The 27,299-nt window shown below is 42.4% G+C and overlaps 1 protein-coding gene across 1 annotated transcript in view; it reads right to left on the bottom strand.

Moving 5' to 3' along the window:
• The window catches only part of CACNA2D3 (calcium voltage-gated channel auxiliary subunit alpha2delta 3), a gene marked incomplete at its 5' end in the record, with an annotated part of 768,939 nt that overhangs the window by 595,869 nt on the left and 145,771 nt on the right, over positions 1-27,299 (bottom strand). Inside the window, one exon of the mRNA XM_082664450.1 lies at positions 16,868-16,984. Within this exon, the coding sequence (XP_082520576.1) occupies positions 16,868-16,984 (117 nt within the window). The remainder of the gene's footprint in view (positions 1-16,867; positions 16,985-27,299) is intronic.

Genomic DNA, 27,299 nt, shown 5'->3' with positions numbered 1-27,299 from the left:
GCTGCTCCTCCTCCCCAGAGCCCCTTCCCTTTGCCATCTCCTAGGTCCTGGGGTATTTTCCTCATCACTCCTCAGCTCCCTGGGTGGGCACCACCTGAGCAGCCTGGACTTCTCACCTCCAAGCCTTCCCCACTCCTCCAACTTCTAACTCAGTATCTGTCTCCCCCAGTAGCCTTCAACTCCTTCTAGGGAGGCAGCCGGCATTTCCTAATTAGGCTGTAAATCTAGTTCCCACAAGAGCCAACCCAAGGTCCCAGGCTGTCCACTTCTTGGGATACAGCTCACAGTCCACAAAGGGCGTAGGATGGTAAAGCATCCAGGGCTGAGGACAGACAGGGCAGATGAGGTAAGTACTCATACCCACACGCAGGCCTTATAGGGATGGAGGTGGCTTAGGGGAAGAAGAGAAGACAAATAAATTACACCCCTACTCTCAAACCTTTATTTTCTCCTCCTTGAAACCATAGGGATTCTCAAAGAAATGAGCATTTTGTCCCACTCCCAACAGGCTTTAGTTGAAAGCATTGCTCACCCTGCCCAATTCCCTCATGAAGTAACCTGATAAATGAGAGAACACAAGCTTGATTTAGAGAGACTGGGACACCACATCCAGATCCTCTTAAAGTGGCAAGAAGTGAATACCTGTACCCAGGTCCCACAGGCACACCACAAGACAACACAGCCTCTGCAGGGGGAGGGCATGGGGGTGGGGGGGCCTAGCAGCCCAGGGGCACAGGTGTCAGATGACCCTCTCCAAAGGCTCGCTGAGACCAGGGGACGTCACCCACTTCATTCAGGCTCCCCTTCAAATTGCTTTCAGAAGGGAAGACGCTGTAGGGTGCAATGAAAGGGTTAGGAGCTGGACTTGGAACCAGATAGGCCTGGACTGAAATCCCAGCTCTTCCACTTAGTAGCTGTGTAACCCTGAACAAATCAGTTAGCCTCTGGAAGTCACCTCTAAAAGTAGACTCAAATGGCTACCCCTGGAGCTCGCTGCAGGATGAGATGGCACTGCTCAGACTTGGTTGCACATTAGAACCTCCTGGGGAGTTTTTGAAAATTCTCCCTGCCAAGGCTACACCCCAGACCAGATCAATGAGAATCCCTGACGGAGGGGTTGGGCATAAGTATTTTTTCAAGCCTCCAAGTGATTCCAGTGTGTAGCCAAGCTTGAGAACCAACAGGCGAATCCCTTTCTGCCTGGAATGTGGTCCCTTGACCAGCCGCAGCAACATCAACTATGAGTTCATAGGAACTGCAAACTCTTAGATGACTGAAATGGCATCTTCTTTTTTTGTTGTTGTTGTTGGACCATAGTTTATTCCAGCAAATCAGATTGAAAAGAAAAAACAGCTAACATGGAGGTGGTGGGTGTATGCTGTTGTTAGAATCTTGTACCACTAAAGTTTTCCATGGCATAAATTATACCCCTTTTGTTGTCATAATAGATATACATAAATTTTTAAAATTTAGAAGTGTGAAATGCCATCTTCTTTGTAACAACCTTCCTGCGCTATTCTGATGAACTCTGCTCTGAAAAGTACTGAGATCATTCACCTTAAGTGCTTAGCATAGCTCCTGGTCCCGGGCAGCCACTGTTTATGGGATCTTATTAAGAACCTAAGGACAGGCAATACAGCACAGAGGTTGAAAGAAGCCTGCCTGGGTTGAAATCTCAACTACCTACAACATATAGTATAATAGTTTTCTTATAATAATAATAAATAGGGCCTCAATTGCTTCACCTGACACATGGGTTAATAACTGGTAGTAACTCGACCCATCTCAGAGGGGTTTGTGAGTATAAAATCAGACAATACGTAAAGTGCTTACTACGTGCTTGTCAGTCAGCCCAACAGCGCTGTTTTAATTACAGCTGTAGGGGTCCAGCTCTGTAGGTAATAGTACTGGGTCGATTAAATGTCAGAGCTGAAAGGAACTCACCTTAAATTGCAAGGGTACTCTTCAACAAATGATGCTGTGACAACTGATATCCACATGGAAAACATGAAGTCGGACCACCACCTCACACCAAATCCAAAAGTTAACTCAGAATGGATCAAAGACCTAAATGTAAGAGCTAAAACTATAAAACTCTTAGAAAAGAAAAAAGACAGACCTTGGATTAGGCAATGGTTTCTTAGATATATGATACCAAAAATATAAGCAACAAAAAAGGAAAAATAAATAAATTAGGCTTTGTCAAAGTTAAAAACTTTTGCGCTACAAAGGACTATCATCATGAAAGTTAAAAAGACAACCCACAGACTAGGAAAAAAATATGTTCAAATTGTGTATCTTCTAAGGGACTAGTATCTAGAATACATAAATAACTCATAAAAAGACAAATGACACAATTTTTGAATGGGCAAAGGATTTGAATAGAAATTTCTCCAAGGAAGAAACACAAATAAGATATACAATAAGCACATGGAAGATGCTCAACATTATTAGTCATTAGGGAAATGCAAGTCAAAAACACAATGAGATACCACTTTACACTCACCAGGATGGCTATAATCAAACTGACAAATAACAAGTGTTGGCAAGGATATGGGGAAGACAGAACTCTCACACACTTCTGGTAGCAATGTAAAATTATACGGCCACTTTAGAAAAAGTATGACAGTTTTTCAAAAGGTTAAACACAGAGTTACCATGTGACCCAGCAAACCCATTCCTATATATACCCAAAAGAAATGAAAACATATGTCCATGTAAAAACATGTACCCAAATGTTCATAGCAGTACTAGTCATTATAGCTAAAAACAGTCAAAGCAACTCAAATGACTATCAACTGACGAATGGATAAACAATAAATGGATGTGGTATATCTAAATGGTGGGATAATATTTGACCATAACAAAGAATGAAGTGTTGACACTTGTTGCAATATGGGTAAACCTTGAAAACATCATGCTCAGTGAAAGAAACCAGTCACAAAAGACCACACACTGTATGACTCCATTTATATGAAACGTCCAGAATAGGTAAATCTATAGATACAGAAAGGAGGAACAGAAAGGAGGAACAAAGAGGACTGATAACGGGTACACGGTTTTCTCTTTGGGTTGATGAAAATCTTGGGGTGATGGATGTACAGATTCTGTGGATATACTAAAAAACATTGAATTCTACACTTTAAGTGAGTTAACTGTATCATATGTGAGTTATATGTCAGTAAAGCTGTTTAAAAATTGCAAAGGTAAACTGGGCGCTGTGTTTTCAGGGTTGAGCCAATGATTAGACAACTGTTTCTGAAATGCTAACAACTCAGTTATTAAGACAAGTTATACACATGACAAACATCAGAGAGGAAATGTGAGAATCTAATTTAAAATCACTGACTATGCAAATGTGAAATTTCAAAATATGCAAATTACCACACTGTGATAAAAAGGAAGGATACATGGGGCTAATTTCTTCCTGTTAATTCTGGTAAAATAACTCCTTTATTGTCCCATTCCTGCCATGGTGAGCTCTTGATATTGTTGTTGATGAAGGCTTAATGCTCTTTTTTCTTGAACAAAGTTTGATGAATTATTTTTTTCTATCAGGTGCCTGCACAGAGAGATAAGTGCCCCATATTCAAATGTAACCACTCTGAACATTTTTCATACCCTTCTTCATGTGTGATATTGTCCCAATCATCATTCTAATAGGAAAGTGTGTGCTGGGGGGAGGTGGATTTAGGGAGAGAGGGGATCACTCTGATTTCTGTTTCTTGATTCTGTGAATGATACCAGATCAGGAATTATTTACATGGCTCAGGTCTTCTTTGAGCTGGGAGAAAAGGCACAATGAAACAAATAGGACTTATGGATAAGAGACCAAAACAAAGGCTAAAATTCTAAAATGTTAAAGGTGAAGAAAAATCTCAGAAACAGTCCCATCGGGTGGATCACAAACTTGAAAGAAAAAGAAATCCTTGTCTCCTTAAAATGCTTTCTTATCCTGTGTCCTGTGAACAGTCCTCGCCTCCAGCCAAAAAGTTTTTAATCCAAAACAGGATAGTAACATTTAAATGAGATAACAGATGTAGAGCATATCATAGTGGCTTAGCAAAAGAGAAGCCCTCCATACTGTGACAATGACAATGACTACTGCTTACTTTCTGCAGAGTAAATTGTAAATGCTGCGAATATCCTGCCTATGAGCTTTCAGACCTCATACACCAAAACACTCTGCTATGTTCACTAAAAGAGGCTGTGGCCCTAACCTAACTAATCCAAGGACTGCCACCTCAGTGCTTTGGGGGGACAGAGTGGCAACATAAATGACAGGGAAGCAGCATGGAAATCAACCAACTGGGCAGTTCACTTGGACTGTCACTATGTGGGAATGGGGGCCTCGGGTGGCTACACCTCTCAATTTTTCAAGCTTTAAATCTGGATATTTTTACATCACTTCATATTTGCACATGTGAGTTCATTTTTTCCTCAAAGCCCATGAAGATCAAGTAAAACCTGTCTATGACTTTCCTCATCACCACTGAAGCAATTCCTGTGAGTGTGAACCACTACCCACCCCACTCTATGTTCATTTTGCCAAGAGAAGAAGGCTAAATACACTTCCCTAGAGTCAATTCATCTCTACCATGTCTGATTTCCCCACGTGGACCACAGACCATGGCCACCGAGACTGCAGTGACAGACTCCAAGCACAGCAATGGAAGAGGTTCACTGAGCCCTTTAGGGAAAGTTCTCAAGAAGATAGGCTGAATGGCTACAAAAGCCCCATAACAGAGGCCACCATGTAGCCGGCCAAACAGCTGCCTACAGGCTTCGCCCCCTGCAAGTCTGCTTGTGCTCCTGCCTGGAGCTGCTTCCATCGCCCCTCGGCAGCTGGCACCTGTCTGCTCACCTCTTGGTAAAAGCACTGCCAGTACCTTTGCCTAGTCCAGAGACACCTGCTTGGCGGAAGGAGACGGCTGGTGTTGGCATGTTGATAAGCAACTTCGCACCGTGACCTAGATGGGGATCTACTTGCTGATGCCACCACGGACTTCTAGGGCCCCTGAAGAAGCCCCTCTCTGCAAAACCATCAAACACCTGATGAGATGGATGCTTGGGAATCACCAGGTGCACAGTGAGGGAGGCTTTCTAAGTATATTCCCAAGGATGATTTTCCTCCCCAACTGACACATAAAAATATCAATTAAAAACCACACACACACACACACACAAAAATCCCCATTTGCCCTCGATTGTACAAAGCTCTATTTGTCTGTTCAAGCAGCCTGTACAGCTTGGGATAGGCAATCAAGGATATCCCAGCTGATTTTTAACAAAGACTCTGATTATTCGAAAGGGCTGTCAACCCTCCCCTGAATGCAGTATAAATGAAACGCCATTGAATTCCTAACTACCTTTTCATTTTCCCCTCATAACCTAATTTAGAAAACATACATAACCTCGCTGTGTTGCAGGACCAGCTGCTCCTTACCTCCATATGGGAAACTGAGCAAAGACCAAAAAAAGACAACGGATGCTGGCAACACATCCCCAGTTAAACATCCTAAATACACATTCAAAACATTTCTGAAAACCTTTCATTCATTGCCAGTAATTTATACAATTATAGCTAGTGGGTTATTATTATTATTATCATCATCATCATCATCATTATTGCTTTATTCTGTCATTTGGATATATTGATGGTGACACTTCAGTGATTTCACCATAATTTCTGCCCACCCACAAACTTTTTAAGATTTCTTTCACCTTGCCTGGGTATAAATTAAGTGGCATTATTTTCTATGTGGTCTGTTTTGTTGGAAAAACCATGTAATAATCTGGAAGATCAGAAGATTTCTGATGCGATTCTGCTGTGTTCAGCTCTCCCTGACCCATTCACTTTGCTTCAAAGTGTCATGCATGTCATCTACCTGCACACAACACCTTGTTCTTCTAGTTGCAGTGAGCAAGGCAGTCAGAGCACCACAGGGCGAGCCCAGCATCTCCACATGGGCTCCCAGATGGGGTGTAATTGTTACTTGGCTTATAGCAGGGGCCAGCACTGTAATTTCACACAGGGTCTCTGTGGCCATGAGCCCCTCTTCTCCAGGCTGCTTGGTCCACTGGGTCTTGACCTAAGTGACAAGAAATCTTTCAAAACCAATTTTATAAATGGAGAATAAAAGTAGGCAATGAAAACAGGAAATACGATTTTAAGTGACATTTCCCTTTGGATGCGAAAGGGAATTGTTTTTCTTTTGCTTTGTTGTAAAGAAACATAATATAAACCATGAACAAGATAAACCACATACAAACTTCACATGTGAGGCAGAGGAGAAATAGATCATTTGGTGGGGAGCAGAGGGCAGGGCAGGCAGAAACACACAGGAAATGCCTGAGACCTTAACCAGCCCCGTGTCCTGGTGCGTAGACACTCATCCCAAGCAGGAGCATGACAGCATCATTACCAGTGTGGCCAGTTCATTCATTCACGGACACCCAAGTGCCCTGCCTGGGTACTGAAGATATAAAAGGAAGCATGACGGTCAAGGTCCCCGTCCTCGTGACAGTGGAGTTCTAGGGTGGAGACTGACAATATGCAAGTCAAAACTGAGATAAACAAAGTACAACTTTCAAAACATGTCTAAAGAAATAAGCAGGATGCTGTGACAGCTAATGCTGGCAGGGATGGGGCAGGGCTCTAGATGGGTGCCCTGATCCAGACAGACTACAGCTGGGACAACACCAAACCCAGATCGGGGGAAAGGGTTTGGCAACTGCTCTCAGCATCACTCCAAATTCTCCTTCATGACATCACTCCTTAATTTACGAAAAGCCTCTTGAACTTGCTCATAACATTAGTTTGTTCCATTTCTTGGGGGTGGTGAGCTGCCCATGTTTACCATCTGCCACATGAAGAGAAACATGTGCCAGGCCTGGAGGCACACACCCTAGTTCTAGCATCAAGCCTGTGCGTTACAACCAAAAGCTCCTTCAGCCAGGCACAGCGGACACTGGGGAAAGTCATGGTTTTTCTGCTAAGTCATGGCTTCACAACACTCATTTCCTCCTTGCCCTGTCCAGAAATCAAGTCTTCCTTCATCAAATCCAACCAAATAGGAAGGAGGGGAGGGAGGGAGAGGTATGTAGCCAAGATGGCAGAGTAGGAAGACCCTGAGCTCACCTCCTCCTACGGGCACACCAAAATTACAACCACTTACAGAGCAACTACCTACAATGATCTGAAGACTAGCAGAAAAGACTTTCCACAACTCAAGATACAAAGAAGGAACCACAATGAGACAGGTAGGAGTGGTAGAGACACAGTATATAGTTCAGACTCACGCCCCCAGATAGGTTATCCACAAACAGGAGGATAATTGTAACTGCAGAGGTTCTTCCAAAGGAGTGAGGTCTGAACCCCACGTTGGGATCCCCAGGCCAGGAGTCCTGCACCAGGAAGATGATCCCTCAGAACTACTGGCTTTGAAGCCCAGTGGGACTTGTGTACAGAAGGGTCAGAGGGCTACAGGAAACAGAGACTCTGCTCTAAGGGGCACATGCAAAATCTCACATGCTCTGAGTCTCAGCACAGCAGCAGTAGTTTGAAAGAAGCCGGGGTCAGAACCACCTGGTTCAATATCTACAAATCAATCAATGTGATATACCATATTAGCAAGTTGAAGAATAAAAATCATATGATCATCTCAATAGATGCAGAAAAAGCATCTGGCAAAACTCAACATCCATTTATGATAAAAACAAAGTGGGTATAGAGGAAACATACCTCAGCATAATAAAGGCCATATATAACAAACATACAGGCAACATGATATTCAGTGGTGAAAAGCTGAAAGTATTTCCTCTGTACTCCGAAAAATCATAAGACATTGATGGAAGAAGCTGAAAACAACATAAACAAATGGGAAGATACACCAAGCAAGTGCCTGAGCACACCTCTCTATGAGATGATGAGGCACCAGCACCCAGGCCGCCTTCTCTATGTTGTGACACTGCACCCATGCTCTGTGACATTGTGTAATTTGCCTCAAACCCTGGTGTAGGTCAGGTAGGGAGCCAGAAAGGACCCACCATGCCAAACAGTGAGTAGTTACAGAAAATAAAGTAAAATGAGATGCTGCTTTCTGTTGTAAGATTGATCAAGACCCAAAGACTAATAATAGTGAAATGTTAGGGAAGAAAGTGGAGTAATAGTACCTCTCCAACCACACAGGTGGGAGCACAAGCAGGTGGGTGGTATCTGGAGGACAAGCTGGCAAGGTATACCAAAAGCCTTGATTCTACTTCTAGGAATACATCCTAATAAAAGTATCAAATAAATGGAAAAAATTTCTCTGCAAGAGAGTTTATCATATTATTGCTTATAATACTGAAACACTAAATGACATCAATGTTCGCCAAGACAAAACTCCTTGATTGAAACATCTAGAAAGCAGATTATTATGCAGTCATGAAAAGGAATAAAAATATATATATTCATTAATGTGGAAAGATGTCCACAACACATAAATTTTTTTAAAAATCTGGTTACAAGAAAGAATAAGCCAATGTTTTGGAAGTTTACATATATACATGTATATGCATATACACATACACAAATAGAAACCATCTGGAAGCATAAAAATTAAGATATTTAGGGCTTCCCTGGTGGTGCAGTGGTTGAGAGTCCGCCTGCTGATGCAGGGGACACGGGTTCGTGCCCCAGTCCGGGAAGATCCCACATGCCGTGGAGCAGCTGGTCCCGTGAGCCATGGCCGCTGAGCCTGCGCGTCCGGAGCCTGTGCTCCGCAACGGGAGAGGCCACAACAGTGAGAGGCCCGCATACCGCAAAAAAAAAAAAAAAAAATTAAGATATTTTAAAACAAAAGGTATTGAAAGATGTCAAGTGCCTTTCAATACCTCCTGGGGCTGTGGTATCTAATTTTTCCTTTATATTTTTCTGCACATTCCTTTTTCTTTTACAGTGAACCTGTATAGTATAATCATTAAAAACAAAGCAAAAAGCTAAGAAAACCAACATGGGTACGGTGAGCTACATAGAAAACCCAAAACAAAGTCTGCCGTAGCTTTGCAAAAGGAGCTTTTAGGTCAAATATTTGGGATGGGACAAATAACCATGAAGTTGGGGAGGGTTTGGCATAGTGGTTCTACCCACAAAGAACTCTTTCTACAGGCGAACAGCCCCAGAATAGGCAGGAAAGCTAGGATGCAGTTCACCAAGCCAACCCAACTCCCCATACAGGCTTGATGGAAAACGAAGGGCTTGAGGAGACTGGAGATGAAACGGATACAAAATGCCTGGTCGTTCTCCTTCCATCTCTTTACAGGAAGTGCATCTCCCTCAGGAGATGGGCTGGTTGCTTACTCTCAGTGTGGGCAGGAAAGCAGCCTTCTGGGCCTTGCTGTGAGGCTCAGGTTGATACAATCTGAAGTATGTTAGAGGAAACCCCAACCCCATTTGGGGTGTAACCCACGAAGACCACATGGATCCATGTGGTTTTGCCCTCAACCATTAACCAAGGATGGTTTGCTGACCTCATCAAAACTGGTGAATCCAGATTGTCGCTATTTTTTGTTTCTTCTGGTTTGAGGTTTCTGCTCTAAATTTCCTTACACATATGTATGGAATTTTGCAAAGCAGTTTGCCAAAAACAAAAAAAAAGAATGAAGAAAGGAAGGGAGGGAAAGAGGGAGGAAGGAAGGAAGGGCAAATAGGTCACAAGATACAGCAACACAAAAAAATAATACTCTTTTCTTCTCCATTTGTGACTGAAAACATACTTTTTTCTGAAACAAATTCACTCCTTTTTCAAGGAACAAGTTTTGAAATTTTTAGGTAAGATCAGAAATGAACACAAGGCAGAAAAATCTTTTTAGATAAGTACAGCTACCTCCATTGGTTGATAACTAAAGTCCATCCTAGCAATGTTCAGTATATTCAACTCCCAAGACCTCAGTTTATTTTGGACTTAGTATTAAGAGTCCTTATGACCTAAGAGTCATTTTATACAGGGAGAACCAGTTCCATCTTAAGAATCTTTCCTTAATTTAGAAATTTGTAAACAAAATGGTTGATTTCATTTCCAACTTAATGGGTATGATTTTGAAAGCAGCCTCACCAACAATTTTCACAATGCCTACCGATACAGATGAGTTTTTATACCACAAGTGTTCGCATAGTCCCTGTAGATATGAAACGCTTCTGCAGCACATATTTTTGGTCAGAGCATGCCTTCCTTGGGTGCATCCTGCTTTTCATGCCTCAGTGTATATATTTACATAAAAACATAGATGTGTTTTATAGTCATACATATGTAGACACGTACCAGTCAAAAAAACAGCTAGAGGAAGTCACTTTAATAGTACCCTCTGGCTTTTTGGAAGCTTGGCGTAAATCTCTTCTGCAGGGGAAAAAAAATTCATTTTTCTGGGAAGGTAAATGTTTATTAAATGCAAAAGCTGATATTCGTTACCTAGGAAAAACGTCTTGCTGCATGTGGAATTTCCCGATAAAAAGCCTTCAAGTCCCAGGTTTCTCCAGATAAGCCCCTATCGGTGAACTGATGCGTGAATACACTGAAATTGAATTACTGTACAACAGCAATTACTTTCCACAGTACAGCTATAATGGGAATCAGTTCCGCGATGAATAGCAGGTAGCTATAGGAAGGGGAAAAAACCTTAATATATAATCTAGTCTCTTTTAGCTTTTCCCAAGAAGCACAGATGTTTATTTTTAAGCAAAACACTCTTTTTCAAGGGCTCAATTTATCATTTTATCAATATAAATCAGAAAATAAGTGAAACAGGATTAAGTTTATTTGCAGGTATGAGCTTCAGAGTGCTTTTTAAATTTATGAAATATCTTACCCAAAGTTTGGAAACAACAGACTAGACTCTTCACTTAGTAAGTTTACCTGCAACTTGCTTGCTATGTCTTTTCATAGTCCCCAATGAAGTTTCTTTGTTTAGCCACTTCTAATTAATTGTTTGGGGGAGAAAATAAATTTGAACAGCAAATAAAATACTTAATGTTTTGCCTAATATGCTACCAAAATAGATACCATCCTAGAATCCTTTCTGTCTCTTTGAAAAGTGTTTAAGTTTGGGGAGGTCTGCACTCGGTACAGCCCAGCAGAGAAAGCTGTGTGGATCAGTGCCTGGCCCAAACCCAGGAACACCAGGGAAGCCAGAAGGATGTTACAGTTCTGGCGCAGATTAGTGTGATAACCCCGAAGTTGCTCCACACAATCAAAGGCAAAAAACCATGCTGGGGAATTCACCCTTAGAAAACCATTCTGGAGAACACTAGTATAAATTCATAAATTCTCTAAGAAATCATTGTTTGTCATTTCCTTGGTTTACCTACTTTTTTCAGGGTGTGCTGCTAATCTGGGTTATATGGACCATAAGGCAATCAGAGGATCATTACTTCCCACTGGCTGTGTTGGAATCTGTCCTAAAAGTCTATCTCTATAATCAGAGATGCCCGCAGTTACCCAGATCTACTTCCTACAGATTCTCCTCCAACTGCACGGTTAGCTGTGCCTGCTTGGAATTCCCTGGAGCCTCAGATGATCCTTCCATCTGTGTGATGGTTTGTGCTACTTCTACTGAAGGCTCAGATTTTAAAGACAAAGGAAAGGCAGTGGCAGCCTGTCCCTGTCACCACTGCCATGGAATGCACATCCTTTGCTTTCTCCCTTCCCTCAATCAGGGAAAAGAGTTTGTCACCATCAGCAGAAAAAAGGGAAGCTGTGTCAAATTTGCCTCCTATCAATATTTCCAATGAGCTCTGACTTGTACTTCCAGCCGAGCACTTCCAGGTGTCACTTAGACATGGCCCAACGGGAGTGCACAGCTGGCAGAGAACATATCACTTCCTCCATGTACAGCATATGAAATATCTCCCTTGAAATGTTAATGAACTGAAAACAAATTGATTCCATTTCCTGTCCATTCATAGGGACTTAATACTTGATAAATTGCTCAGCAACATTAATCGAGGGCTTGGTAGCATGAATATGTTTGAACGAAGAAGTTGGGAGATGATGCTTTGGTTGCTATCTTTATACACAAAAGCAAAGAGCAGCACTGCTGCATCAAACCTGATGTGGTTTAATGTTAAAACAACCTACATCAAGTCTCCGAGTGGAATTGAAAAAAATTATTTAAGCCAGTGGCATTAAAAAGAGCTAGAAAATATTAGTTAAGAAATGCCACCATAATGATGGTGCCATTATGTTAATGGCAATTACTGAAGCTAAGGTTATTTGTAATTTGCTAGCCTGAAAAATAAAAGTTACATATAGTCCATTATCCATCAGATGACAGAGGTTATGTAATGGGCAGGCCACTCTGGCTTTCACATTTACTTCAGACATCTGATGGGGAGAAAAATAGGATTTTCTGTGATAGGATAATTGCATAGTGGAGAGTAATTCAAATAGGGGATGAGTATGATAAAAATCACTCTGATTCAACTAATCACTGGGAAAAGTGACGGGGGGAAATGATGAAATCAAGCCCGAAGAGACAGAGAAAAAGATCAACACTGTTTAACAGCCAAGAGGTGACAGGCATGTTAAAGGACTACGTTACCCTAATACTCTTTTTTTCTCCCCCTAGCACTAACTGCACCTCCCTCTACCAAACTAAAGGTGTTACTACAGTTTTCTAAATTGCTACTGCCAGTCTCATAAATATTTTATATACATCAATGGAAATTTTAATAATCAGCATTTTTTGTGAGCTAGCTTTTTCCTCTGTGTTCTTGAGTCCTCCCAGCCATCCACTATCAATAAGCACTTGGTGCTAAGTCAGTTATTGGCAGGAAGGCACTAGGGGAGGCACCAGGGCCTCTAACCTGACTCGGATTGCTGGGGACGGGGATGAGGATGGGGGCTCGGAAAGGGGAGGTTGCTAGGCATAGTGCATGACATGGATGGAGCAAATTCTAAGATCCAGTGTTTTCCTGGGACATTTGAGAAGGGGGTCACTGCTCATTGTGTGGCATGGACTGGAAAGGCAGGGCCTGGTGCACAGTGCAGCATTCTAGTGCAACGTGGCAAGCGATGACTCCACCGCAAACGCACCGGCAAATTGGAATTTGAGGTCTTTGCACTTCAAAATATCACAAGTCCCATGGGCAATAGCAACCTTTCCTATTGGAGAAGTGAGGTGTAATTGTAGTATGAAAAACAGTCACACCCACTGCTCCTCTGGCCTTAATATAAGCCAACATCCAGGAGGCCTGTCAGTGGCCACCTCATCTCACTCCAAATGCCACATGGTCTGTGACTGTTGCCAATGGAGACGCACAGTCCACACAGGGAACAGGCTGATCTCAATGATGAAACTGTCTCCAGACAAAACCCTGACTTGATATACAAGCCCTCTTTCCTTTTTAAAGATTGGGAGCAGGAGAGAACCACATATTGCTGGACCAGCTACCCTAAATTTTATGGCATCAAGTGTGCTTACAAACGGCCTTGTGCTCTATTTTAAAATACATAAAATATGTAATTCTGAGAATCTTGGGTAGCTTTACTCTGGGAACATTTCAATTCAAATAGAGCAAAAAAAATTTTTTCCATCTCCAAGGAACCACATCAACCATATCAGTCTTTTTTATTTTCGCCTCACTAATTTAAAGCAAAAAGGTTTCAAACTTAGGTTCCCTCTTGTCATCATCCAGGGACTTCCTGAGGCTTCAAGACTCTCTCACTATTACATATTCACAAACTGGGAGGTCCTGTAACCAGCATTAAGAGCAAACATTTACTGAACCTTTACTGTTTGCCAGGCCTGTGCTAAACACTTGACACAGATACACACAGAGACACTATAATCCTACAGCCTGGGTGCCAATGGAACTCCACTGAGCCTGCCCAAGTAACCAGGGCCAAGCCTGTTTGCTCATCTCTAAACCAATGATAGTAACATGTCTCATTCCCAGGGCTGATGCAAGAATGAAATGAGGTGGCATGTGCAAAGTACTTGGCACAGGACCTGGTGCCTAGTGAATTCAATAAACATAGCTAAGGATTAGTAAGTCATCCTAACGTCCTAGCGTCTCCAGGGAGCTGAGTGAGGAGAAGAGGTCCAATGGGCTTATTCAGCTTTTCTCACCAGCCTCACACCTTGGGGCAGAACTGAGATTCGGAACAGTTTTCTCTATTCCAGAGCCCATGTCTCACCCACCACGTGGGCCCCTGCCTCTGAGTGCCCAGGTCCAGGGTCTGCTGCTGATTAGAACTCTGCATGACGGTAGCATGATTCACAAGCCCCCATGAATTCCAGACAGCAGGCCTCCTTTTTTGTCAATTTCAGAGACAGAACCTAAGTATATTCATGTCCCTTTCTACTACAAAATTCTGTGATTCACGAAGAAATCCAATTTGGGATAATAATGGCATTTCCTTCTCTCAATTGACAATGTTGTTACTAGTATTTAAAACAAAACAAAACATTTGTATTCATTTTTTGAGGATTCAGGAAAATGTGCATTCACACACCACTCCTGCTGAAGGACTGCGGATTGGCATGACCTTATTTGGACAGAAATATTTTCATATGCATAAAGAGACTTAAAGATGGGTTCAGAGCCTCAGAACTGTCTCTGTGTTTGGGAATCCATCTTAAGGAAATCAGCATACACTGAAGGATGCGATGCTGAGGGCATGGAAGTGATGAAGGAAGTGGACTCTGGGGTCCCTGTGCCTGAGGTCCATTCCCCACTCCCCAGGTAACCTCACGGAAGTGACTTAACTTCTGCTCTGAGTCTCCTCTTTTGTAAAATGAGGATAATAATAGTAACTTCCATCACAGGGCCGTTATCAGGATAAGGCCTATATATACTTCATGTATATGAAGTCCTTAGAGAAGCACCCAACACGTAGTGGGTGCTGTCTACTGATCTGCTGTTAACATACAAGAAGATTTACTTCAGCATTATTTATATCAAAGCTTACAAACAACTTAAATATCCAGATACAGAGGAATGTCAAATCAATTATGACACACGCACCCATAGACTGGAATGTTATGTAGCCATTTAAGAAAATCTCCAAACACAGTGACACAAGAAAATGCTCACACTATAATGGGATAAAGAAGTGAAAACAGCTGGATACAACAAAAGCAAACAGGCAATACTATTGCTAATTTGATAAAAGAAAAACACATACAAGGACATGCACAGAAGTGTAAAGAAAAAAGACTAGAAGGAAGAAAACAAGCGTTGGTTTCCTGCTGGGTGGTGGAACTTTTGATTTTTTTCTCTGTTGGATACTTTTCAGTATATTGTAAAACTTCCAACAAAGGTGGTGTTCATTTTATAAACAGAAAATAGTAATTGTGTGGGGTTTTTCTTAAATTTTTATCTCAGGGTTCTCTGACTGTTAGATTCAAATGCCTACCATGCTGCCCTGTCTGTGAAGAATACCACTTGCTTCAAGGGAGTGATATAGAGACACACCAGAGGCCACGATGCAGCTCCCAGGAATGGCTGTCAGTGCAGTATTTCTGTGGCAGATAAGAGCACTTTTTTTCTTTTAAGGCACTTCAGAGTTTCCACCAAGAAGTTTCATATTATTTAAATTAATAATCACAGTAACAGCAGAAGTTACTATTCACTGAGCACTGCTCACGTGCCAGGTTCTGTGCTAAATGGCTCAAAACCACAACTGTGTTTGATCTTCACACTCCCTGTGAGAGTTTTCCCCACTTTAAAGATGAGGAAATCGAGGCTCATGAAGGCTGTTTTACAGAAGGTTGAAGTTTAGTAAGTGACAAAGGCAGATACTAAACCCAGGTTCAAGCTCATGCTATTACCTAAACTACAGCCCCTCCTTCCCTAAATCAAAACAGTAGAAAAATGTTTTAGAAACAAGAAAATGTGTGGGATTATAAGGTCTAAAGCAGAAATATCTTGCGGAAATTTGGTTTGGCCAATTAAGGATGAGAAAAACTAAAATAGGAAATGGACTTTTATAATAAAGTCATTCTGGAAATAATAAAACTGAAAGGTAAGTAAACTATACTTTAGAAATAAAGAACTCTTCAGATTGCAATTCTTTCCCATAATCCTGTGCCAATATGGTATTAACACAGGATATTGCAACATTCACATGTCCTAAATCAAGAATTCAGATGCCCTGTTTTGTCAGCAACAAGGAATAAAGTTGGAGGCCATCTTGGAAATCCAAAACGATGCACATGTGCACTGCAGTTCCGTTCTTCCTGCTACTATAAAATTTCACGAGTAATGGCCTATATGGGTAAAGAATCTAAACAAGAGTTGTGGATATATGTATATGTATAACTTATTCACTCTGCTGTACACCTGAAACTAAAACAACATTATAAATCAACTATACTCCAAAAAAAATTTTTTTTTAAATTTTCAGGGAGCTCTTGCCAGTCCAGATAAACATTATAATTACAGTAATATTCCAATAGAGGTAAAAAGAACTTCCAACTTCATCTAGACTCATTTACCCCATAGAAATTTTCAATTCCATATTTTGGCAAACATTGCTTAAATTTTTTTACAATTGCTTAGTTCAACCACAACGTACCCTTGAATGTACTTTGGCAATTAATGAATGCATTACACAGCCAGAGGCCATCCTCTGTGGATGTGCAATTAGGGACACCTCCACTGAAGGTATACAATCATAAGACGAAAACTGGCACCTAAATCCTACGTGAAGAAAGGGTAATTGTGCCCCTAGTAACTGATTATCCTAGTTAACCAGACTTAAGAAAGTGTGTACATCATGGCTGAGTCAACTTTGATCTCTGAGAGTTGGGTTCATCAATGCCAGTTGCCTGCAGCTGCCTTTGTGTCTTCGGGCAGTACAGAGCAGAAACCAGAGGCACTTACCCGCACTGCTTCAGACTTCTTGTGAAACATTTCTTCCATGTTCTTTGCCAGCTTTTTCACCAGTTGGAGACCATCAATTTCTTCTATGGTAACGTCTTTCTCATACTCTTTGTATTTCTGGAAGGAGGGAGGACAACATTAACATGGCACACGATACCATAAAACATCATGCCTACAATGTCAGAGCACATTTACCTAAAAGGAATAAGTAAAAATAAAGTTATAATATGGCTGTCTCTGCTGGATTTGGGGAGATTGGACTGTATTTCAAAATTATTAAACCAACTAGAGAGAAATGTGAAAACTGGCTCTGGTTCTCTTGAAGCTTAGCTAGCACCCAGGAAAAAAATAAACCCTAAAGCAATTAAAGCACAGCATCTGGGCTTCCGTGGTGGCGCAGTGGTTGAGAGTCCGCCTGCCGATGCAGGGGACATGGGTTCGTGCACCCAGTCCGGGAAGATCCCACATGCCGCGGAGCGGCTGGGCCCGTGAGCCACGGCCGCTGAGCCTGCGCATCCAGAGCCTGTGCTCTGCATCAGGAGAGGCCACAACAGTGAGAGGCCCGCGTACCGCAAAAAAAAAAAAAAAAAAAAAAAAGCACAGCATCTTATAGACATTTTATAATGTTAAAGTCCTTGCTGTCAATTTTAGTAATTCAATTCAATTCATTTCAATTACTGAGGACTTCCTATATATCCTCAAGGAACTCACAAAAAGAAGCATGTACACTAAGTACAAACAACATTAAAACAGCAACATTTCTTATATAAAAATAACCATTATATAAGATTTCATAATTTGTTAGTCTCCATAAGTGATTAATCTGACCCACAGTACACTCCAATTCTCAAAGACAACTTTTCATTTAAAACCTATCACATACCCTGGTAATTTATCTGTCTAAATCGGCAGTTCTCAAAGTGGCCCAAGAACCTCTGCAGGGTCCCTGAGACCCTTTCAAGGGTCCATGAAGTCCTCCTTTTTTCCAACAGCTTATATATATGAAGGCATGTCTTCTTACTTGATTTTAACAAGTCACAACAGATTGACCACAAAAAAAGGTATGAGAATCTACCTGTCTTCTCTTAAATCAACCCTTGAAAAGATTTGCAAAAAAGAAAAAAAAGCCACTCCTCTAATTTGTTTTTTAAAATATAGTTATTTTTAATAAAATATGTTATGTACAATGTTAACATGCAATGAGTTTTTATGTTTTGAATTTGTTAACTTTTAAATTAATGAATTCTTGGTTTTAATTTCAAATGTGGCAAATATTTATACATACAACTCACATAAGATCTTGGGAGTCCTCAATATTGTGTAAGTGTATGAAGGAATCCTAAAGCCAAAACGCTTGATATAACTAAACATTTAATTTTGTTCCTACTGGAAAGAAATATTGCTTATTAATTTAAAAAAGTTCCAAATGGAGCTCAAAATACTTTTAATGTTAAGAGGAATCCTTTACATTTATGTAGCTATGAAAAAGTCTGGAGAACTAAAAATATTGGGGGCCTTATATTTACCCTCATTTGGAGGGAAAACCTGAATCGGTTACTAACACCTTACCCCAAGCTCCTACTTGGGAAAAGCATAAGGCTCCACATGTTATCTGGGCTCTAGAGGCCTTGAGAGCAATTTCTGGAATGGAAGATATAACAACTTTTTAATGGCAGTTGTTTTTAATATAACAACTTTTTAAATTTTTAACATATAAATTTATATTTTCTCCCCATTTCCTCTACTTCTCCTTCAAATATATAAACCGGGAGGAGGCTCAGTCTTTCCTTGCCCCAAGGAAGGGAATGTGTGAGTCTGTGTGTGCGCGCACACGCATGTGTGTGTGACATAAAACGATTCCCTTCTTAGCTTAGATTTCCAAGTCCTTTGAGGCAATAACACTGGGTGTCCTAAAAGGACAAGATTAGAGTTTAAGGACAGAGGGAGTGACTCTAAGGAAACAAATGTAGAGAGAGGATTCTTTCAACCCCTAAGACTAAAATGAAATCCCTAGAGCCCGGAGGCATCTGGCCACAGAGAGCTCCCAGTGCCCATTGGGCACTGGCAGAGCAGGACAGGAGGTCAGAAAAGCAGGAAGAGACCCTTGGACTGGGCACTGGGGCCTCAAACCTGGATGTCAGGTGCAGGGCTTGGAGTTTCTCAGAATTAAAGTGATCCTGAAGAAATTTTTAAAAGTGCTATCCTGGAGCACCTGAGTCTGGACCAAAACAGACATCTGTTACATGGTTTAAAAGATGCTCAGAGAGGCTCTGCATGGTCCTATAATTGACCATGAGGCGGTTTTTTTGTTTTTTTGTTTTTTGTTTTTGCGGTATGCGGGCCTCTCACTGTTGTGGCCTCTCCCACTGCGGAGCACAGGCTCCGGACGCGCAGGCTCAGCGGCCGTGGCTCACGGGCCCAGCCGCTCCGCGGCATGTGGGATCTTCCCGGACCGGGGCACGAACCCGCTTCCCCTGCACTGGCAGGTGGACTCTCAACCACTGTGGCACCAGGGAAGCCCTGCACCATGAGTTTTAAGTGACATGCTTCTTCTCCCTGCTCCCTGAAAATGTCCATAAAAATCTTATGTGTTTATGTTGAGAGTCTTTCTCTTTCTTCTTCTAGCCTTCCCCTCCTCTTTGACAAGGTTGTCCTGGTTCCTCAAGGTGAGGAGGCTGCACCCTCCCTCCAAGCTCCCAGAGCATTCTGTGCTCATATCTCCTGGCATCACAGCTTGCATGGTCCAGGAGCTGAGGTCCTCATGGTCACCCGCCAGCCCACAGCAGACACTCACAGAACTTCTCTGGATGAAGCTTGTTGCAGAACAACTGCAATGCTACAGTACAAGGAAGATGCAAGTAAGGATGCAGCTGCACTGTCTGATGGTCCTGTAAGCGCGACCTCCCCACTCCTTGGGAGGTTGATGGGCTTGGCACAGGATGTGGGACTCCAGCCAGCCCAAGCCTGGCTCAGGCTAACAGTGTCCTCTGGTGTATGAATAAAACTTCAATAACAGTCACTGGAAACTTTCCCTAAGTTCAAATGCAAGCCAATGATCTCTTTGGAGCCAAAAATTCTGGGGGTTCTCTGCTGCCTGCCAGATGTGCTCCAAAAGCCAAGAACCAAGGCCAGCTTATACGCAAGGTTGATTCACTACCAAAAATACAAAGTTCAAGAAGTAAGTAAAACAAAACAAAGCTAATGTTAGTCTAATATTTACAGTCAGTGAAATAAATCTCTGTCTTAAGTAATTCTGAAACTAAAGGTGATCTAGAGGCTTAAGATAAAGAAAAAGAAAATGTATGTCACAATTAGCCTTTACCTAAATCTTTTGATCTTTATATTGGTCCTCATTATTCTGGTCATATCTATTATTTACATCTTTTTTTCTCCCAGTAGACTTCTAGAAGGGAATCAATTTATTCAACTCTGACTATCCACTGACTTCTCAATGAGACCTTCCCGCATCCTCTTTTCTTCCGAGTCTGCTCTGTGAAAAGGAGCCGCCGATTTTATGGAGGGCTGTGCGTCTCCCAGGCCTCCTTGTGCCTGGTGACCTAGCTAAGTAAGCTCAACACGAAGCTCTGTGCCAAGCCAAGGATTCTAGATCTGGGACAAACTCAGCAGTTCACTGGTTCTATTCCTCTTCCAGCCTCAGCCCTCTCCCTTTAGGACATGTGACAATGGGTCCTCTTTGCCAATGAGCCAAGCCTCATACTACTTTCTCACCACCCTGGGGAAGTTATCCCATAAGAAAAAAACACTCTGCTTTTCAAGATGTGTTAATGGCTGTTGGAATTGGGTCAGAACGACGTAATGTCTTACTCTTACCAGGAAACATTACTCTTTGCTAGAATCAAAGGATTTTGAAGAACAGAGAGAGTAACCAAGTTATAGTCATTAATCAATTGCAAACCCTTAGCGGCTTAGAATGGTGATATACACCAAAAGCATCAAAAACGTACCTACTGTAGGAAACCAAGCAATATGACCTCTAGCAACTGGATAGAGTAAGCTACAACGGTACAACAAGTTCTACACAGCCATCCCAAACTGTGCAAAAGAATGTAGGAAACTAGCATACAGAATGTTGCAGTAGGTTACAGACAGTAATGGGTGATTAGTAATTTGTTTTAAATTACTAATCTGCCTACACGTACACACACACACACACACACACAAACATACACACAAACACACTGTGAGGACGGATGCCAAATGCTCACAGCTGGCTGTGCTACTGCAAATGATTTTTCTTCTTTCTGCTTACCTGTATTTTCTAATTTTTATAATGAACATACTTTTTTTTGGAAATTAGAAAATATAAGAGGTGTAGTTATATGTAGAATAGAATATGGGCACTTAATAACAAAGTTCTGTTGGGGAAATGTGGCCCAATTAGAATCTGTGTAGTTAAGCAGGATGTCTTCATTAGCAGAGCCTAAGGAAGTCAGCAAAATTAGTCCTCCGTGTGTCAAAGGCCCAGCACGGCGCCAGAAGCTTTTCACATATTAATTTGTTGAATCCTCACAGCTACCCCGGGGGGCACGTGTCATCCCCATGTTGCAGATAGGGAACTGAGGCACAGAGAGGTTTAGTCAGTTGTTTAAAGTCAAATGGTTAGAGAGTGAGTTTTAAACCTAGCGAGGTCTGACTTTGAATTGCTTGGTCTTTTGCACTTAGGGGGTAGGGAGTGAAGGACTGATAGTCTAAATATTTGTGAACTTGTTTCAGAGGGCCCATTTCACTGCCATCACAAGGCCTATTTCATTGATCTTGTAGCCAACAGTGGCTTGGACTCACCAAGAGCGAGTCAAATACCTAAAACAAGAGACATTGTCAGTTAACAAGGGCGGTTAACATCGTCAGTTAACAAGGGCAGCTGCTTACGAGGCTGCTCCAAGTGAGCAAAAGCCATGCGGCAGGGCACAATGGATGTCACAGGTGGGGACGCTATCCCTCCACTGGGCCTCTGAGGGTGCAAGCTTGGAGCCTGACCCCAGAGGAGCAGACACAGCTCTTGACCCTTGAAAGCGGCCCAGGGGACTTAATTATATATTAATACCGTGGCTGTGTTTGGGCTACAAATCATCTGTTCTCCAAGGTACCAAGAACGACCTGGAGGCAAAATACCCCAAATTCCTCCTCCTCTGGGGTTTGCCTCCGCACACAGCTATGACAACAGTGAAGCTTTATTTTCTACAGCCTCAAGGACTGCTCTGGCAATTACTTTGTTTTGTGTAAAAACAGTAAAAAGAAAAATAAAATAAAATAAAAAATAAAACAGGCATCCTTCAACTGGGATAAGGAATTCAGAAAGTATCAGCAGGTTTCTGCCAACACACAAAATGAAGGTAGTGGGGAAGACCAACATGGAAGAGACACTATGCCACCTGACTAAAGATTCAGACGGGTCTGGATTTGACCTCTGTCTCCAACACTCCATTTATTTGTTCCACAAATGTCTATTTCGTGTCTATGGTATGCCAGGCAGGGGACGAGGCACCAAGCACAACATGATAAGTAATGCAAAGTGGAAGAAAGCTCATGGTCTAATGATCTGATGAGTAAACTGGCAAAGAAGATACAACATCGTGGTAAGTACCCTGATGGGGTGGTCAAGGCAGTCACTCAATCTTGCTGGAACCCTACAGGATGATTAGGCTGGGAAGAGGGAAGATGCAACAGGGGATGAGCAGAGGGAGCAGTAGGTATGGAGTTCAGGGCAAGAGGCTGCCTGGAGCTCAGGGAACTACTCCTGTTCCACTTCACTGGTGCATGGATGGCCAGGACGAGGGACTCTGGTGAGAGACGAGGCCATAAAAGTGACCAGGGCCAGGCCATCAAGGGTAGTGTGCTAGGATGAAGAGTTTGGACTTTATCCTGACTTGGGTAGGAGGCTGAGGGTGTGGAGACAGACAACAACCAGAGTCACTGAAGGATTTAAGAGGAGGAAGGACCCAGTGACCAGATTTGTGGTTTTGAAAAATCTCAGTGTGCAGAGTGGGAAGGAGGGACATAAAACTGGATGGAGACAAGGAATTGGGAGGCTGGGGTAGCCAGGACTTGGGAGACAGCACTGGAAAAAAGTTAGAAGAGTCAGAGAATGAGAGGTGGGCTCCCTGGGAGACATCAACAGGTCTGATGGTCAGACACGGCAGCTGTTTGGGCTGGTTGGCCATGCCACTTTAAGGAAATTGCTTAACCTCCTGGGTCTCAGTGTCCTCGATCAGAATACCAGAGATAATGATGCCCATCTTCCAGGGCTGCTCTGGAGGGTTACTGGGAGGACGTCTCTGAAAGCTCCCAGCATAGTGCCCGCACAAAACGGGCCACTCTAAATCTTCGTGCTCCCCTGTTTTTCCCTCTTGGAATTTCTGCTACAGAGGATTCTAGTCCATTCTGTATTTTCATACCAATGCCTTCCTGAACCGAAGCTTTTAATGGAGCAGACAAATTCCAACAAGGTGGTTGATGATGCTGCTGTTCTTCACTCTGCCACCCCCGTACATCCTCTGGGCCTCCCCCTGGACTGGGGCAGTAGCTAGTGACACCTGAGTAACACAGCCTGTGGCTTTAGCCAAGACCAGAGTTGAGGCAGAACACAGCCCTTCACAAGCGCACCTCTCAGCATTCATGACACAGAAGGAAGGCAGCCCTAGAAACTTTTTATTCCCTCTGTCACAGGGGAACATCAGAAGCTTCCATTCCTTCTGTTAGCAGAATCAGCATTTGGCAAGAAATCTTGTGATAAGCCAAGAACATTTATCATTTGAGAAGGGAGACAGAGAAATGCATTATTTCTGTAGCATCTATTTTGCCAGATCATTTCACACAAACACCAGGAAGAGAAAAGCACTACCTCACTGTCAGAACACTTAATGTTGTTCATACCTTTGGGTCATTTTTTTCCTACGGGCTAACTGCATATCTAGAAGTCAGTCACCTGGAACAGTCCCCAGAGAGGGGGCTCCAGTCAGGAGGCTTCTGATCAATCACAATTAATTAGTACAGAAGCCCAACACAGAAGAGGTGCTCTGAGTGTGCTCGGCACCAGCAAAAAATACCCTCTTGCAGAGGATGGATGCAGGAGTACCATTAGCCAAAGAGCTGGAACATCTGAACATGGTCTCTTGGCCAAATTTTCTCATCACAAACTGAAACTACATCTCTAGAGTCAGTATAATTAAATCACTCGATGAGGATTGACAGAAGGTCCAGGGGAGGAGATGATAAAGCAAAGACCTGCTTGTCCCCAAGTGAGAATCTGGAGAGCTTGCCTCAAAGCCCACGACTTGAGAGAAACTGGCCTGCTTCCCCATCCCACCCCTAAGCCTCCAACACTTCCCTTAAAAGCCCCTGACCCCGTTTCCCAGTAAACCCTATTACTAGGAAAGCAACCCATACAGGCTAAGCCCAGAACCCTTAAAGGTGGCTTGTTACATAAAAGTGGAAGATGCCTCATGTTCCTACCTTAAGATTCAATTTTTGGTCTTATTCTCATTCCTTCAAGTTCTGAAATAGCCACAGTACCAGAGGTAAAATCATTAAACCAACTACTGAAGTAAGGATCACACCAAAACAAAAAAGGAACCTAAACTGAAATCACTGCTATTTTCATTCATTTAACAAGTATTTACAAACTGCCTACCATGTGTAGGTAGGTGGGGGGAACAATGACAAATATACATGTTCCCTTGGGATATAAGGAGGCTAATTTTTTGGTTCTTTTTATTAAAAATAAATAATAAATAAGTTGGAGCAGAGCCACACGGGTTATTTCAATTGAAACCTGAGCCCTGATATCCCACACAGCCGTTCTGTGTGTGTCTCCTCCCAGGGTCACACCTGTCTGCAGTGCAGGTATGTCACTTCTGCCAGATGTGGGAGAGTGTTGTGTGCCTTCTACTAAGTGCAGAACAGTCTATAAAGCACAGACATATATTTCTCCCTGAGTAGGGAGGGGTGAGTAGCAGGATATTTGGGCAACCCAAACTGATTTGTAAACAATGAAAAATTGGCCAGGAACAAGAATGACAGGATGGTCAGCAGGTAGGAAGAGGGTCCCAGGGAGGAATGTAAAACAATGAATTAGCCATGGGTTGTAGAAAAGGAGATGACTGTATAGCATATATAATTCCCTGCCTCCTGGGAGATGAAATTTACAAAGTACCCTATCAGTGTAACAGTCATGAGCAGACAGTCATGAGCCATCACAAGGTGGTTGGTCAACAGAGGCAGGACATCTATGGTCAAGGCTTGATGAACAGTGGGAACAGGGTGAGGTGGGGGAGGTGGGGGACGGGGGAGAGTGGGAAGGGTAGTCTCTTTAGATTGCATGTAAGCTCATCATATGTCCCTCCAGTGGGGAGAAAGTGATGCAGTTCCTGTTCTGTCTCCTCTGTCTTATTTGTAGCAAAGGGGACTGACAATGATCAGATGGGTGGGAAAGCATCTGCATGGATTTTGCTGGCATGCTATTGATTTGCAGCCTGGTGGCAGCATCCTGCTTGGCTTAGAATCACTGGCCAGGATTCAAGTCTGAGGAAAATCAACAATGTGCATCCCACTTGCTAGGCCATTTGGTGTGGTGCTAAGACCAAGGACTCTCCATTCAGATGTACTAAATTCAAGTCCTAGCAATGTGACAAGTTGCTCAATCTCCATCGGCCTCCTTTCCTTCAATAGTAGAGTGGGTTATACCAGACCTCCTACTGTTCCCAGGATGATCAAATGAGGTCGAGTGTGTAAAGTCCCTGGCAGCACGCTGGACACAGAGTAAAGCACTCAAAAAATGTTGACGATGATGGCAGAAGTGGTAACACATGCCAACATTTGTTCTATAAGTTCTGAAAAAGGAAATTCTCTTGCCTCAACAAGAAAAAGCTCTCAGCCAAGGTCATAACCTAACAGATGAACTACCTCTGAATGTTGCTGTGGGCAATGGCATTTTTCAAATATATTCCCAAGGCACTGAGGGGGTCTTCAACAGTAACTCTGTGGGGATGGCTCCCTTCTGGCAGAAACTGGATGCTAGAAGTCTGTATGTGTATAAGGGTGGATGACAGTTTTCAGATATGTTACTAAAGATGTTGCAATAAAAACTAATCATCTACAATTTCTGGATTCTCTCCTTATAGGCAGTGTCATTTTTTTATTATGACATAAATGTACTTAGTATTCCTCTCCAATCAATTATCGCATGTGGAAGTGTCACTTCAAAATACAACACTCCAAAGCAATTATGTTTCCAAGTAAATGTATTTCTAAATCCTTTAAGCTTTAAGCTGATGTTAGAAACACTTCTTCTTAATTATAACCGTAACAACAACAAACCTAGCTGAATTCATGGAACTCTAGGTCACAGAAGAATATTTTTCTATTCGAAAATGGAAAATGCCATTTTGTACAAATCATTCTGTTTCACAGAGATATTCCAATCAAGTGCCTCCAGGGTCAAAACAAAACCCCACCCATTATTAATGCAGTGCTCTTCCAGATCTAGTTAAGTCTAAGGAACATCCTTGAAGAATGCAGTTTTTCTCTGTCAAAGCCATCAGAACAAGAGATAATTTGCATAAGAATTAGAGACCCTGTTTAGGAATGACAGAAGAGAGAGGAGGACAGGGCACTAAATTACAACCAAAGAATAAGCAGAGAGGAGGCAGGGAGCAGCTGGACTCTGACTTCTGCAGGGCTGCAGCAAATGTGGACCACTTGAGGAATCTGGAATATCACCTACAGGCAGTTCTTGTTCTGTGGGGTGAGAAGCATGGGAATGAACCACCATTGAAGACAGTAGTTTTCCTCAGCATGTTTTTTAAGAACTTCCACCTTGAGTGGGGTGGTGGGGGTGGGGTGGGGAGAGTTGTCAGGGGAAGGAGTGGTGTGGTCTAAATTACTTCTTAAGGTGCTTTTTGATACTCACCTCAAGAAAGCATTATCACAAGAAGTATTGGGGTCCCCAGCCCCAGTGCCCCTGGAGCCTTTGTTCCCAGCGAGCTATGTGGAATGCCCTACTAAATCAAGAGTTCCAGAGAGACTGCTCTTCAGAGCAGTGGTGGTCTCTGACAGATTTCTACTACTTTCAGATTGTCAGGTCCTGAATTAAAAGATGGATATCTCTCCTCTCCCTGTTTTACAGTCTATACTCTTTTTGTTTTTTAAGTCCAAATAAGTCTCATAAGCTTTTACTGTTTCACATAGTCAACTGGTCAAATGCACTGATAAATTTTAACTCTGTGGTGATAAAACTGAGTGTGAATGCTGCATTAGATTCCTGTTTTATACAAGGGAAATTAAGTCAGAGGCAAGCTACTAAACCTGCTGTTGATACAACCATCTTTGCCCTAGCATGGCAGTGTAACATACTGCTTCAAAATTGGGAAATTCATCTGTCTACTGAACAAAATCAAATGGTCTCAATACTTAT

Source organism: Grampus griseus (genome assembly GCF_964374135.1).
Source record: "Grampus griseus genome assembly, chromosome: 10".
In the NCBI taxonomy this organism is placed as follows: Eukaryota; Metazoa; Chordata; class Mammalia; order Artiodactyla; family Delphinidae; genus Grampus; species Grampus griseus.
Note: the sequence above shows the minus strand (reverse complement) of the source record. Positions and strands in the feature narration are given on the sequence as shown.